Raw genomic sequence first — 16,586 nt, 5'->3', positions numbered from 1 at the left:
ACCATTGCGTTTATTTATGCCCCATCATTCTCTACATTATCCTTAATTGGTACCCGTTGGTTAGACTAAACCCCTCCTAGCTGCTGCTCTGTTATCAGACCCAGTAGTAGCCCAATGCTCAAGCCTATGGTCATAGTATGCCCCAAGTCTCACCCCTCCTATGGCTATTCCTTGCAAAATCGTACAATGAAAACCGATAACGTGTTTTCTTACTTATATTCGCTCGGTTACATTCTGAAGCTTACTGCTTTAGAAATTACCTTTCAGTTCACAATCATTCACTCATTGAAAACTTGTCAACTCTAATCGAACAGTTTTGATTTTTTTTGTTTACATAATCGTCCTTTAAGAGTTATGTCCCTTGCTCTATGTTGATTTTTCGAGGTCTAAACCAAATAAATATATAAATCCATAACACTTGTTAATAATTTGTGTCTGTTACGACCAAGTGAATATTTCTATTTGAGCAATAAACATTTTGCGCACTTTAGACCTTAGTGCTGTCTGATAGGAAAGATGTAGGACAAGACTCGAGCTGTCGAAGAGAGACAACTCCATTTAAGATTATGATAAATCGAAAGTAAAGCTGTTGTTGCACGTGAAAGCATATGATCAATTTTATGCTTTTGTGTGTATATTTGTGAATTTCACAGTAAATTTTAATGATTTCCTCAAGATATCAAACGTTTCTCACTAGTGTCAGTCGCTGCCGTTCTAGAATTCCAAACGAAAAAGTAGTTTTGACAAATATAAACCTTGTCCAAACGTCTGCTTCAATATTCAAATCTACAACAGGTGGTTGGAATCGATCATTGTTTCCACTAGTAAATACTTGCAGTGACACAGAAAGCAGAAGATTGTTTGTACCACCGTGTCGTTATTTCTGTAATAAGCCTATTGGATCTGCAGTTGGTGGAATGGAGTTGCAACAAGTTGTGTCCAATTTAAAGACCTATGCACCAACATCACTGGCTGGAAGCTGGGATAATGTGGGTTTACTTGTTGAACCATCAGCACCACATATTGTCAAAACTCTTTTCCTTACTAATGACTTAACCCCACCTGTTCTGGATGAAGCTATTGAGAAGAAAGCAGATATGATATTATCTTACCATCCACCCATATTTTCTGCTATGAAGAGACTGAGACAGAGTGTATGGAAAGAAAGGTTGATTGTTAAATGTATTGAGAATAAAATTGCTGTATATTCACCTCATACATGTTTTGATGCTAAATCTGCTGGAGTTAATGATTGGCTCATTAGTGCCTTTGGTGAGTAGGTCTAAGGCTTCATCTGCTAGCTCATCTTCTAGCATTTTCAATACGAGCTTTAACAGCTTTGAAACTGTTCAGGTCTATCCTATATTGGGTTTTTTATTTAGTAAATCATTAAGTAAGGCTTTGAAAATATTCAGGCATTGCAAAATCTTTGAATGATTAAATCTACATGTACTTCATTTTAATGATATTCTTTTCATTTATTCATTAGATGTTAAAGAGATGTCTCCTGTAGAAAACTCTGAAGAATCACCGGGAAACTTGACTCATAAAATCAACATTACTTGTTCAGCCAATGATGAATTAAAATCAGCAATCAGTTCACTGGATGTCAAAGTCAATTCAAGTGAAGTGTAAGTATTTTTGGGAAAAGGATGGTCTCACAATTCTATAAATGAATGCTTGGTAAAAAATTGTTTAAAATCAAAAGGCATACACATAATTCCAATGAAAAGATTTGAAATCTCTGGTTTTTGGACAAAATTGGGAAATTTGGATCAATAATTTGAAAAAGGTTTTGGAATGATGAAAAAATTACTTTTTATAATTCCAGGTTCAGTTCATCCAATGAAAATATCAAACTTTATACTATATTGTGTACCAGTTCACATATACCTCGAATATTAAAAGTTGTAGAGAATTGTCAAATAGATAGTCTAGATGTTGTCAAGTTGGAAAAGGTATGAATTAACTTGTTCAGTGAAATGTTATTTAAAACCAACTAATAGAACTAATTTTCAGATATTAAAACTATTTCCATGTGTATCATGTATTGATGATCTTCAATTGAAAAAAACGATTTGAAGAATGCCATCATGAACCATCGATCAGACTTGATTGGCTTATGAAACCCTATAAAAATATCAAAATCACAGAATAATCTTTTCTTTCTGTTGAATATGTACTCTTATTGGCCAAGTTAGAGAATTTAAATTGTATGTTCATTCATAGAGGTGAATTGTAGGTACCAAAGATTGGATTTGGAGGTGGAAGGGTTGGAAAGTTAAAAACACCTATAACTGTGTCAGAAGCTGTTGATAGGATTAAAACACATTTACAATTAAATCACATTCGACTTGCTGCTAAACCTAGTAAGTGATCTGGAGTGGAGTAATTTAGCACTGCTAAACCCAGTAGGTAGTTGGGTATTGAGTAAGTAATTTAGCATTGCTAAACCTAGTGAGTAATTTAGAGTTGAGTAATTTACACTGCTAAACCCAGTAGGTAATTGAGTGTTTAGTAAGTAATTTAGCATTGCTAAGCCTAGTAAGTAATTAAGAGTCGAGTAATTTAGTACTGCTAAACCCAGTAGGTAATTGAGTGGTGCGTAAGTAATTTAGCATTGCTAAACCTAGTAAGTAATTTAGTACTGTTAAACCCAGTAGGTAATTGAGTGGTGAGAAAGTATATAATAGAGTTGAGTTAGTAATTTAGCATTGCTAAATCTGTCAGGAAGTAATTTAGCACTGCTAATTGTGAAAGTAATTTTGAGTTGAGCCATCAGTTATTTAGTACTGCTTAACTTAGTAAGTGATGTAGAGGTGAGTATGTAATAAAACTTAATGAGAGTGAGTAAATCATGTAACAAAACTGAAATCTTGTAATTTAGCACTGCTAAACCTTTTAAGTAATTTATAGACCATCATTGCTTTGCCTTAACCTACTCTAGATAATCCATTTCACTTTGAGTAGTAGTACCAATTACATTTACAATTAAATCACATCCGACTTGCTGCTAAACCTAGTAAGTAATTTAGAGTTGAGTAATTTAGCAATGCTAAACCCAGTAGGTAATTGAGTGGTGAGTAATTTAGCATTGCTATACTTAGTAAATAATTAAAAGGCGAGTAATTTAGCACTGCTAAACCCAGTAGGTAATTGAGTGGTGAGTAAGTAATTTAGCATTGCTAAACCTAGTAAGTAATTCAGAGTTGAGTAATTTAGCACTGCTAAACCCAGTAGGTAATTGTGTGGTGAGTAAGTAATTTAGCATTGCTAAACCTAGTAAGTAATGTAGTACTGCTAAACCCAATAGGTAATTGAGTGGTGAGAAAGTATATATTAGAGTTGAGTTAGTAATTTAGCATTGCTAAATCTGTCAGGAAGTAATTTAGCACTGCTAATTGTGAAAGTAATTTTGAGTTGAGCCATCAGTTATTTAGTACTGCTTAACTTAGTAAGTGATGTAGAGGTGAGTATGTAATAAAACTTAATGAGAGTGAGTAAATCATGTAACAAAACTGAAATCTTGTAATTTAGCACTGCTAAACCTTTTAAGTAATTTATAGACCATCATTGCTTTGCCTTAACCTACTCTAGATAATCCATTTCACTTTGAGTAGTAGTACCAATTGGAAATAAGATATAAGACGCATCTGAATTATTGTGGGAAAACTGAAAAGCTTAAATTTGTCCTCAATTATGATTAAAAGATGTGTATTGTATTTAAGGTAATAAACCAATACAAAGTGTAGCAGTATGTGCAGGGTCAGGTTCTAGTGTATTAAGAGGTGTTAGAGCTGATCTCTATGTAACTGGTGAAATGTCTCATCATGATGTATTAGATGCTGTATATAATGGAGCTAATGTTATATTATGTGAACATAGTAATACTGAGAGAAGATATTTAAAACAAGTTAAACAAGAACTATATAAGACTCTAACTGATGTTTCAATTGTGATATCTGATATAGACACAGATCCTCTTCATATAGTGTAATATCGGCTATTTCTTAATTTACACTCTTTAGTTATAAATATATAGACAAAATAAATGTTATTAGCTGTGAGAGAACTCTAAGGCAGAAGGCAATCTCAGTTACCAAGAGACTTTCAGGCGATCTGGAAGAGTGTCATGCAAGCAGCATGTACTTTCCATAATGGATCTTCCTATGCAATTTATGCTTTTGCATGCATCACATTCGATGAAAATTAAATTGAGTTTTGCATACTCATGTGTATATTTGTAGCTAGAAATATTTGACAAATAAAGCAGCAATCAATCCTTCCTATTGGTCTTCACCAGCTGTGGTGGTTCAGCTTGCTCACTAACCTGAAAGTCCAGGTCGTGATAATTTCACGTAAGTTGGAGAAGCTGATATGGGAAGTGTTTAATTGTTTTGATGGAAAAAAAAACAAGTCCCTGTGTGCTACAGGCTGTGTAGATTAAATATCTCCCAACAGGTGGAAAAAAAAAATATTCATGCCACTCTTTTGTCAAAATTGTCCTCATTGCTCTCTGCCCATCCTTAACAGCCAAATGAGGTTCATATAAATAGGATGTAAAACTCTATTTTATTTCATTTCTTAATGGTCTTCAGTCCAACCAATCTAAGCTTAAGAGTGGTATTGTAGATTTTTCATAGAATTATTGTGTTTCCGACAATAGAACGTTTCCGAGGTAATTCTATGGTAATTGCATACCGATATTATTATCATATAATGATCATATATTACCATTATCATCATATATTACCATTATCACCAAAAAGACTCCTTATCCAACATATTAAAACATTATTCTTTAAGTAATGTAATATATTTCAATAACAAAAATTGTATAAATAAAAGTGCATTTAAATAAAACAAATATCCCACTTAAAAAACAAAGCTAAAAATGGCACATAACAATAATGGGTTTAAAAAATATACAGTGCAGAAGTTTATGAATTAAGGCAAAGTTTTAAGATGAAAATAATGATAAATTACATTTGTATGAAAAAGCTTCAAATGCAAAGTAATTTTTTCAGTTGGATAGATGTATGATAAAAGATTTTATAAATAACTAACAATAGACTCTTTGTATATCTGAAGAAATGTTTACAAATAAGTAGATGTATTGTATTAAACACATTTGACATTTGTTAGGGAGAGGTTTGCCATTAGTTTGACCAAATTTACTGTAGTTTCAGAATTCTTTTAGCTAAGTCAATCAGTATTAGTATTCACAGCCTACCGTCGAAATTTGAGCCTTGAAATCCACATTTGTATAGAAATATCTGTGTTTGAAAGTTAAAATGACTCATCTTTTCTTAAAGACATAATAGAAATACCTAGTTAGAGGAATTTTTAAGGAATTGCACAATATTTGTTCATTTCTAGTACTTCTAAAGACTATTTACGTATATACAAATAAATCCATAAAAATGCCAAACCTGTCCCTTTTAACCTTTTTTTATATTCCGTAAATGGATTGAATACTATACCTTTAATCAATAACTGATATTTTGTTACATATTACTTCATATATTAGCAACCTAATGATTAAGAGTCAAAATATCTAGAGCTGTAATTAAATAATATAGGAATAGTTTATGAAATAGATTATATTTTCACAACCAAAGCTCACAATAAAGTTTTAATAGAAATATCACACCTTATATTATTATTAACTTCTAGATCATATTACTGATCACTTTCATATTACAGTTCTTGACATTCAAATATTGAAGTCAATATGGTATAGTTAGTTTTGAGATGAATTTTGACTTTCAGTCGACATCTGTGATCTTGCAATTCAACTTTAACTTAGCTTTTAATGACGACACTATTTCAAAAGGCTCTCAGATATTATTTGCAGCTATTGCAATGTAGATGTCATAAAATGCCTAGATTTAGTGGAATTGCAAGAACCTCAAACTTCTGAATATTTGAATGGTGTAAATCAATGCTATCAGTGTCTCGAATATATATAAGGTTCCAATCTTTTTACAACATTACAACAATTTAGCTGAGTCAATATTGAGTTAAACTAAATCATACTAAGTTGAAGTAAATATTGAACCTCAAGAAATTCTATATAGAAACAAACTAGTTCATATAAAATATTATTGATTCAAGATTATTCAGTATGTATGCCTAATATTTTCAGAAATATCTATAAATATAATATTGATTACTTGTATATAATTATGATCGATAACGATGTCATTAATCCATTGGTTTTCCAAGTCAAGTATTTGACTAATTGTTCTAATGAGGTCAACTTAATGATGACTGTCTGATCTCAAATATAATTATCACCATCATCTGACATTGCAAGCTGGATTCTAGCTGCTAAAAAGGATCAAATGGCATGGTTTAAAATCCTCTTGAGACACACAATTTTTTAGCTTTTGTGCTTTTCAAAAATTTACTATTATTTTGACTTGTCCCTTGATCTTATATTAGTGGTATAGTTTTTAAAGACAAACAGTAACCTTTAGATATGGCAAATTAATATTTGTAATTTTACAACAAAATAGGAGACAAAATCATACAAAATAGGTGCGATGGCTTCAAGGGTGGCATCTATATCAAAATAAGGCACATTAGACAACAAATAATAACAAATCAAAACAATTAAGGCAATTACCAACAACATGTGAAAGCTGTATAAATATTAACTAGGGTTTTTAAGTAAATAAATTTATAAATTAAAACTGACTATAAACAAATAACATATAAAAAGTGAACAATTATAAACATTTTATCAGGGTTTAAGAGATTAAGATACCAAGAGATTTGATGATATGAAACATTGCCAAGTTAAAGGGATTGTAAAAATGTTTTTGTAGCCTATTTTATGTGTATCAGGACAGTTTATGGCTTTTACATGTTTTCAAAAAGATGTTCAAAAAATGTTCATAATATCTTAGCACTTAGTTTGAGCCAATAACAAAAACCACAGAAGTCTGACTGAAAATCTGACTGGTGTAAATACATGCTATCCATCAGTGTCCCACATACACATAAAAAGTTTTGAGAACTTCTTCACAATCCCTTCAGTTTCCAGCTAAGTACAATAAATTTCTTTATGGACTGAAAACAAGCCAGTAAATGGATATATGAAAATGCACAATACATTTCTGTTTCAGCAAATACAGTCATATCAAGAGTCTTAATCTTGACAAGGCCCCTATATTACTCAACAGTAAGTGTGTCAATAGAAACATACATGTAAATGAATACCTTTATCTTATATAATAATAAAAACTATAGTAGCTGATTTAGGACAAAAGATTTAAATAAGAGATTGGCTGACTTTTACCAGTAACTCAACCTCTTGCTGTCGTAAAAATGTTAAACACAGAAATCTTAAATTTGCTTTTGGTCTTGCTTTTGGTCGCTATAAGATACAAAAAGAGATGCATGTGTCCTAAATCAGACACCATACTAAAGAGACAGGATAATGGCTTCTTATAAATATTTTTCTGTTAGACGGTGTTTTATACAAAGTATTTCATTTCAATCTCTTCCTTATAATATCATATAATCTTTATATATAACAAATTTAAATAACTTTATGGTGATAGCATTCATATAACAACTAAAGCCATGCACAGTTGCACAATAAATAAATTAAAATTTGGACAAATAAAGATGAATAGAGCAAAAAAAGATACCAACAACCTTATTTAATATAGCATGAACACCATTATATAAGCTTACTATAATAATGGGACCAAAGAGTCCTTCAATATAATATGAACAAATAGACTTGGTAGGTTTTACTCAGAATAATAAACCTATGGCTATGATGTCTAGTGCCATTAACAATTACTCAAGTTTATGTTTTATCACCACTTCTTGTCTATAGGGCCACAATCTTTTATTTTACTATGACATAGAACTAAAATCCAAAATTGCATTAAACCATTATTGCACCTATCATTTGACGCTATTCACACAGCCTTTTCAAGATCAAAAACTGGTTTCAGAATGTCACAGGTATAAATGCACCTTTAGAGTATACTTTCAGACGCTAGGAAATAGTGTTTGTGTACAAAACATCTTTGATATACATACAAGTATTCACTTTACATTTGCAGATTTCTGTTTTGGTTGATTGACCAGTATCGAAAAGAAATAACAGAAATCTAGGACTGAGAAAGAGTTTATGAAAATAAGTACCGGTAGTGTGACTGTGTGAACAGAACATCCTTGATACAACGACATCTCATTCGGAAATTGAGGTATCTTTTCTGCTAATAATGTCTGTCTCCAGCCAATTGAAGGTGAAACTATGGCAACAAACACAAACATGAAATTCTGATTCATTCCATGATATGGTTTTAATTTTACTGTATTCTTCCGTGACACTTTCTCGCTTCACATGGCCTTTATAACCTTCTTTACGAAGATCATTTGTCATACAACTTGCTATAAGATCCATGATATCATCAGGCGCGCCATAAACTTTTTCTGCAGGAATATTGATATAATGTTTTCCAAAACACATCTCAAAAGTAGAATAGATTTTAAATCTGCGAAAATATTGCTTATGTACTTTAGAAGAAAATTGCAGATCTTGTGGAATTGGTTGATTTTTTGTGACCACAACTTTCACCATTGATGAAATAGCACTTAAATCTAAGGCTTGTTGCTTAGCCAGACCAGTGATTCTTCTTTTAATGTCTTCATAAGAATCTAATTTTTGGCGAATATTGTCTCGGACGACATATTCTGCAAACAAAGCTGGAGAACTTTTTAAAATGTCCTCCAATGCATATATTCCATAAAACATGGCTTCCTTCATCACATTCTCAGCTACAGTAGCTGGAGGTAAATCTTCATGTCGTAAAAAACTCAAAATATGACTAAAATATTGTCCATCTCTATCAATAAAAAAATTCCCTTCTGCATCCTTGTCTACGTCATGTCTACCACTGAACATGACAGCCAACATGGAGTCAGGGTACTTTCTTAATGTCGACAACCTTGTGGCAAAGAATTTTCCACCAACATTTAGATTAATAACACTTGGAAACTATTAAAAAAGAATCAGAAACATGTTAATCATTCTTCAGCAAAATAGGAAATATTTCGACAAGTAACCATATACAGAAGAGTTAAATATTTAAAAGCAAATTAATGAAGTTTACAAAATAAGGATTGTGATAATTTTACTTTGAATGTTTGAAAAATGAGGGGAAAAAAATCAATTCTGAAGCCATAGTTGTCGGAAAATAAATATTTTCTAAACCCATGTCGGTCCCTGTCCAATTTCCCCTGTGCCTGTGCTGTGTTGTAGTTTGTGCTGCTGCCAATGTCAACTCACGTAGTCAATGATGAGTGCGACTGTTTGGCTTGGCACTGGCGGTACCACAGTAGAGTCTGCGATGTGAAACGCGAAAAACAATTGTTAATAAATTCAGCTTATTTATGATGAGCATTTAAGACTACTAGTCCTACCTTATGCTTTCTATTTCTTCTCTCAACATCTTTCACGTCTTTGTCACCCATTTTTGTTTGTTTATGTGTGGCATACAACTCAAGATACCGTAACTCGTTTTTATATGATTGTTGACTACAGACCACTATTAAGTTTTTATTTTATTTTATTTTATTTGACCAGATAAGACTTGAGTCTCTCTGTTTACCACCAATCTACACCATTTTAAATGATTAAAAATATTTTCTACAACATGCACATATGCGTTTCAAAAAGTAGAAATATAGTGTAGACCATTCTATAGGGGTTGATTTCCATTTCTTAAAAAACAAAGGACGTTTTGAAATTGAAAGGCACTCATTAGTCATTTTGAAATAATTATACGGGCCAGATTGCAACACATGTTTATGTCCTGTAGACACGCTTAGTACTTAGTAACTAGACACTGCCTTTTTATTTGGAAAATCTTGTCTAAATCATAAAAGAGAAGTGCCGTGTCGTGGTTCCTAATTTGTTCTCAGTTTCTTCAGTTCAGAATGTGACAAGCAGACGAATTTCGTGTTTCACGCACCAACAGCAATTGACCTCTATCATCCAGTCCAAATTTTGTACGTCGACGACAGGAGAAGTCTGGGTGTTAGAGTCTAACAGCAATAAACTACTTTATTTACCTCACAATTGAAGAGTTTAAATGAAGTTTTATTGATCGTCACTAATTAGTACACAGGTAAGTCGGACCCGTCATTTCTGTTGAATAAATTTTGCAAGAAATGTCTGTTGCTGCACGAAATGTTATAAAGCAATCTATTACGTTCGTCCTACTGTAATATTTGTGATAGTATTAGGCCCGTGTAAAGCATAAGATAAGAATACAGCTTATGGTATCTGAGTAACTTACAGACAAACTTGGCGCTATTTATCAGCTATCAGGTAGAAAGCAGGTGAAAATTTGAAAGACAGGTAAGCCAATATTTCTTTCCATCAACAAATGTTTTGAAGATTTATCAATTCTACTAATGGATGACGGAAATTTTGATTATGTTATCTTTCTCTCTTAGAAGAATTTAACAATTTAAGACATTCCAAGCTGACTAATTCCAATTCTGTCGAGTCGAGACCGACTTTTCAACGATCACTTATTATATACCGATCATACCTAATGTCGGTCATTTCCCAATCGTAAATATTTGTGCGATTATGTCATCAAAAAGTTTAAGCGCAAATTAAAAGTCTTAATTAAGAAATCAATCATTTATTATGATTTTTATACAAATTAATTTTTGATTGACAAAGAGAAACGACTATTTTCCTCTTAACTGCAGTTAGTGACAGTAATAGTACACACAGTAGCCTACAGATTATCTCAAAGAAAGGTAACATAAATATGACTCACCTTTTTTCTTATGAATGGATACTAGTGGACCAATATAATTTATTAATTGTTTATATTATATTCATGGATTGCATGGTAAATTGAAAATGTTTTCACTTAGGGGAGAGCGGGGTAAGTTGAGCCACATTTGAGAGAAAATCTTGTTTAATAAATGTTAAAATTGGATGTTAATAGTTAGACTAGAGAGTTAAATCAGGCTATGAATTATAATATATGTTCATTGTAATTTTCCATCGAACAAAGTTCTAATTTAACTTTGGAACATTAAGTGTGAGCCTTTTGGAATAATTCTGATTTCTTCTATTTATAGATATCATAAAAACCTACATTGATAAGAAAATTTACCTAAGTATCATCCACAATATAGTGGAATTGAAGATTAGTCTGAAGCTGTTATAGAATGGGAATCAGTAAAAGTTGTTGTAAACTTTTTCTCTTTATATTTAATACTGTGTTCTTGGTAAGTTTTTAAGAATGGGATTTTATTTTCAATCTCATATACCATGTGGATCACTAAAATTCACATTATAACCTTCAAAATTAGGAAACTACTCTCAAAGATTTATATATAGTAATCTAGAAACCTCTTTACCCATTTTTTGGTCTCTTGTTTTTGAATATTTACCATGACAAATTCATGACAAAAGTCAAATTGGTCATCATGTATAGAAAAGATTTAGTTTAACTAGTAATGAGTCCTTCAAGACATTACCAAATATTCTTCGAACTCCCTGTGTATCGTACAGAATCACAATACAGTCAAGGGTTATGCTTTTTCAGTCCATGTACTATTATAGAAGTATGATTTAGATCAGAATGTGGATCACATGATCATATAAAACAGTGAAATTGTATCAATAAAAGTATGTGTCATTGTCTTTTATTCAGTTTGTCACATGATCAATTGCATCTTACACACCAATAATGGTATTGAGAGCAAAGTTTAATTCTGTATAATAATTATAATTCTAGATAGCTGGAGTATGTATGTTTGGTGTAGGTATATGGACAGTAGTAGATAAAGTCTATGTATCTGATATTATTGGAAATGAGATATTTACTGCAGCAGCCTATATGATTATCATATCTGGGATAATAGTAATTGGTGTTTGTATTTTGGGTTTTATATCTTTATCACAAGAAAAAAGAATATTAATCATAGTGGTAAGTATGCTCTTTATGTGCGGTTTTCTTTCCATTTATTTGATGCTCTGCAGGATAGATATAGGTGGTCACAATATATGTCCAGATAGGTGGCTGAAAATTGCCAGAGCTTTAGAACTCCTAATGTGCGAGATCATATTCGACGAAAAGTAAATGTGGGACGTAGGCCTACAGATCGACAGACATAGGAGCTGTCCACATGAATAAGTGTAGGGGCATAAAAGATCTCTTTCAAATTGAATACTCTGCAAAATATCAAACCTGATTTGAGGTTAAACACAATGTTGACCGAAGGCATACTTCAAACTTTGTGATTTGAGTATATAGCTCCATGATTTTTCAAACATGTTCTTATTTTACTTGATGCTTTGTATGTTGGTACCTGATCATAAACAAAGAGATCACGTAAGAAGTTTGGCAGTGTATGATGCTATGTTGATCTATGTGATCCTGAATATTGAAAATGCTATAGCTCCTTTAGTTCCTATAAAACGTTATATAATTAATACATACCACTGGCACTCATAAAATTATAATAATGTGTTTTACTAATATTTGAAATTGATGTGACAAAGATGGTCATATATTTATTCATATATATATCTTTTTTTTCAGTATTTTGTAATATGGATAGTGATCTTTATATTTTTGATAATTGGAGCTATATTAGCAGTGGTGTTTAAAGGGGAGGTAAGCATGTCTATAAAACATTGTTGTCGTCTGTTCACATTTCTAAGGAAGCCTCGATCATTTTGGCAGCTATAAATCTTGGCTATAAATAGCCAAGATTACTTGAACTTAGACTAAATACATGTATGTATATATATATATATATATTTTAACTTTCAGCTGGAATCTGAAATGAGAAACTCGATGAAAGATACTTTGATTCAAAAATATGGTGGTGATTCAACAGAAGAAAGAACTGCCACAAATGCCTGGGATAGAGTTCAAAGAGAGGTATTATTTAGGATTGTCCATTGTGATTTTTTTCTTCTGTTCATTGTTTAGTCAGCTAGTTTTTTTGAAAGTCAGAACTTCACCACGACTTTGCCCAATCTGTTCCTTCAGGTTTTCTCTTGTTCAGTCCAGAAACACAAAGAAAACTTTCATTTCAAATTGTGGCATATTGTAAAAAGTAGCATCAGGTAAATCATGACCACAATTCTGTCTATCATTGCACAGAGCATGGCGTACCCATCATTATTAGCCAAAAAGCATCTAGAACTGTGGTAATTTAACATTAAATATATTTAATAGTATGATATTTTGTTCTAGTTGAGGTGTTGTTCTGTGGATGATGAGAGTTGGGACTTGTATAGATCTACACGATGGTTCAGAAGCCAAGATCGTAAGTTTCATGTTTTTTTTATCTGGAAATATAGCTTTGAATGTTCACCAGATAATTCTTTAACAATCTATTACATTTAATTGGAAGAATGTTGTGGAAGTGTGGAAGTCTATGGGTGGTCCAGTGTGCACTCAATTTTTAGTGCATGGAATATATGTTGCAATTTGATAAGAATACAATTTAGAAAGTTCATTTAAGTTTTTCAGCAGACACTGTAAATATTTTGGTAAGATCATACATGACATGTAGTCCACCACATAAAAACATGAAACAAAACATCTAAAGTAGAATATTGATGTAGTATTTTTTTATTTTGGTTAGAATATTTTGATATAAGGAGGCCATCACAAACTGTAACATCAAGATGTAAGTTTGGTTGGATAAATCTTCAGTAGACTAGATATAGATTTTAATATTGTTTACTAAACTACTAAATAGTGGTAGATTGCCCTCAACTTTTTCTTATTTATTTTTTTATTTTAAGCTTAATGAACACTTTTTCTCGCTTTTTTATGTGAACAAGCAAAGATCTGTTTCTTGTGTTATTTATTTTGATATTTGTAATATTTTTCAACCAGCTTTTAGACACAGGCTCGTGGTTCTTGTGGAAAATAAATTTAATCACGGTAACAATACCCATTGACTAGAAATTACTAATTTAGCTTTAGTATCAATGGGAACATTATCATAACAACTGGCATAGAACTTTCTTATTAACACATAAATGTCGTTTTCATAGTCTTTTTGATGGATATTTCATAGAGAATATTAATGTGTTCTATTTCTTGCTTTTTTTGTGGAAATCTGTATTTTCAAAGCATATATACTAATCTTTCATTCTATTTTAAGCTTTTATTTTCATTTCACATTTATCTCTTATTCCATTTTCAGCTTTCACTTTCTTTGTATTCCTTTTCATTATGAAATCAATCATGAAAGAGAAAAAAACATTAAGAATGCAGATTGAAGATTTAAACCGAAAATATGTGTAATCTGAAATGTTTAAGAATATATCTTAAAATTATAGTATGCTCATGGCCTTAGTATTAAGTATATTTGAAATATTTCTGATTTTTTTTCTACAGCACGATCTTCACTAATAACTTATGTACCTGCTACTTGTTGTGTGGTAGATGTAAGAACTGATACCTATGTAGCCCAGAAACAATGTCAGACATGGCAGTTAGGTCCACCTAGAAATCCCAGCTATACTTTAAAAAATACAGCTTTATATTATGAGGTAGGTTAATCAACTTACTTGTTGGAGTAATGAGGATAGGCTACACCATGCTGGGTGCACTGAGAGAAATTTAGTTGCGACAGCAGCATTAGGCTATTCTTTTACGAATTCCAACTGTCTTCCAATGTCTGTCACAAACATTTTGATGTATTATAAGGGTCAATACAGTCGGTCATGCAATGATCAACTCACTGATGCTGAATAAAGTGAAAAAAAAGAGTGCATATTAAAAACTGTTTTTGGTTAGAACAACATATCTTGAAAAAAAAAATGAGATTAATATTAATATTTTGTAATGTTTTTGAGACATTTATGTGACTAATGCAAACAAAATTTATTTAATTTCTATACAGGGATGCTATGAAGCTGCTAGAAATTTTGTATTAGATGCTTCTAGTGCTATAGTTGCTGTAGGGTTTACCTTTGGTTTAACCTTGGTAAGTTGAACTGTTATTACAGTAACTTAAAGTATGGAGCCCCAAGTTTATTTTTGCATCAAAAATTCAGAAATAAGTGTGAGCAGCCACATTGAACACAAAAGAGACATTTTGAGTGGTATTAAATGTTATTCTCAGAATAATGCTTCAAAAAGTTGGTCTTGTCGTCAGGAACATAGGAGAAATTAGAATCATGGAAATCTGATTAGTCAGTTGGTGATAACATACACAAATCATTGTGAGCTTTTAAACAGACCTTTTACCAAGCTGCAAAATCATCTCTTTTAAAGTGATACTACACCTTAGAATGAACATAAAATTTAAGTTCTCAAGAATGGTCAATATGAGTATATATTCATCAGTGAACTTACCTGATGTCATAAAGTTACAATACAATCCCTGTAAAATCAGGAAAATTCATAAAACAAAGTAATTATTGAAAAACGCTTAATCTTGATATTGATTTTTTTTAAATAGTTAATAGCATATTTATGGATAATTACTAATTTTTTGGATTTATCAGATTATATAAGGATCCTGTTATGTTATTTATGACACCAGGTATATCTACTGATGAATATATGGTATTATTGGCCAAATTTAAAATTCTTGAATTCTATGTTCATTCTAAGACGTAGTTCCTTTAAATGATCTGTTAAAATTACTATGTTTTATAAAATTAGTGCTTCCTATCATACTATAAGCTAATGTAAAAATATTATAACAGATTGCAAGATTTTATACAGACCGAGCTCTAAAACTATATCTTCATTAATTTTCAGATTGTGGGTTTAGTATTCACGTTATTTTTCTTACGTCATGTAACAACATTAGATGATGAAGAAGTGAAAAGAAGACAGAGATCTAAAACACCCAATGATGGTCTGTAAATAGATATATGTCTGTAAATAGATATGTGTCTGTGAATAGATATGTGTCTGAATAGATATGAAATGAACAAATAGTATGTGATTTCTGTCTGTGAATAGATATATGTCTGTAAACAGATATATGTCAGTGAATAGATATTTGTCTGTAAATAGATTATATGTCTGTAAATAGATATATGTCTGTGAATAGATATGTGTCTGTGAATAGATATATGTCTGTAAATAGATATGTGTCTGTAAATAGATATTTCTCTGTAAATAGATATATGTCTGTGAATAGATATATGTCTGTAAATAGATATGTGTCTGTAAATAGATATTTCTCTGTAAATAGATATATGTCTGTAAATAGATATATGTCTGTAAATAGATATATGTCAGTAATAGATATTTGTCTGTAAATAGATATATGTCTGTAAATAGATATATATCTGAATAGATATATGTCTGTAAATAGATATTTGTCTGTAAATAGATATTTATCTGTAAATAGATATATGTCTGTAAATAGATATATGTCTGTGAATAGATATATGTCTGTGAATAGATATGTGTCTGTGAATAGATATATGTCTGTAAATAGATATGTGTCTGTAAATAGATATATGTCTGTGAATAGATATATGTTTGTAAATAGATATATGTCAGTGAATAGATATTTGTCTGTAAATAGATATATGT

At 31.2% G+C, this 16,586-nt stretch overlaps 3 protein-coding genes across 3 annotated transcripts in view; 2 read left to right on the top strand and 1 right to left on the bottom strand.

Annotated features, from left to right (window-relative positions):
• LOTGIDRAFT_142416 (hypothetical protein) overlaps positions 1 to 3,997 on the top strand; it is a gene marked incomplete at both ends in the record, with an annotated part of 5,668 nt that extends 1,671 nt beyond the window's left edge. The window contains 2 exons of the mRNA XM_009052379.1: positions 2,243 to 2,369; positions 3,729 to 3,997. Of these exons, the coding sequence (XP_009050627.1) occupies positions 2,243 to 2,369; positions 3,729 to 3,997 (396 nt within the window). The remainder of the gene's footprint in view (positions 1 to 2,242; positions 2,370 to 3,728) is intronic.
• A 4,632-nt stretch (positions 3,998 to 8,629) lies between these two features.
• On the bottom strand, positions 8,630 to 9,016 carry LOTGIDRAFT_57200 (hypothetical protein; the record flags this gene model as incomplete). The annotated part of the gene is made up of 1 exon (XM_009052367.1): positions 8,630 to 9,016. A coding segment is annotated over one exon (387 nt), but the record flags the coding sequence as incomplete, so codon positions are not given.
• Positions 9,017 to 11,223: 2,207 nt separating this feature from the next.
• On the top strand, positions 11,224 to 15,905 carry LOTGIDRAFT_174048 (hypothetical protein; the record flags this gene model as incomplete). Its single annotated transcript, XM_009052378.1, has 8 exons — positions 11,224 to 11,283; positions 11,796 to 11,987; positions 12,603 to 12,677; positions 12,837 to 12,947; positions 13,266 to 13,338; positions 14,424 to 14,578; positions 14,932 to 15,015; positions 15,798 to 15,905. 8 exons carry the CDS (start codon positions 11,224 to 11,226, stop codon positions 15,903 to 15,905), a joined length of 858 nt encoding a protein of 285 aa, XP_009050626.1.
• Positions 15,906 to 16,586: the final 681 nt, after the last annotated feature.

Source organism: Lottia gigantea (assembly GCF_000327385.1).
Source record: "Lottia gigantea unplaced genomic scaffold LOTGIsca_180, whole genome shotgun sequence".
NCBI classification, from domain to species: domain Eukaryota; kingdom Metazoa; phylum Mollusca; class Gastropoda; family Lottiidae; genus Lottia; species Lottia gigantea.
Note: the sequence above shows the minus strand (reverse complement) of the source record. Positions and strands in the feature narration are given on the sequence as shown.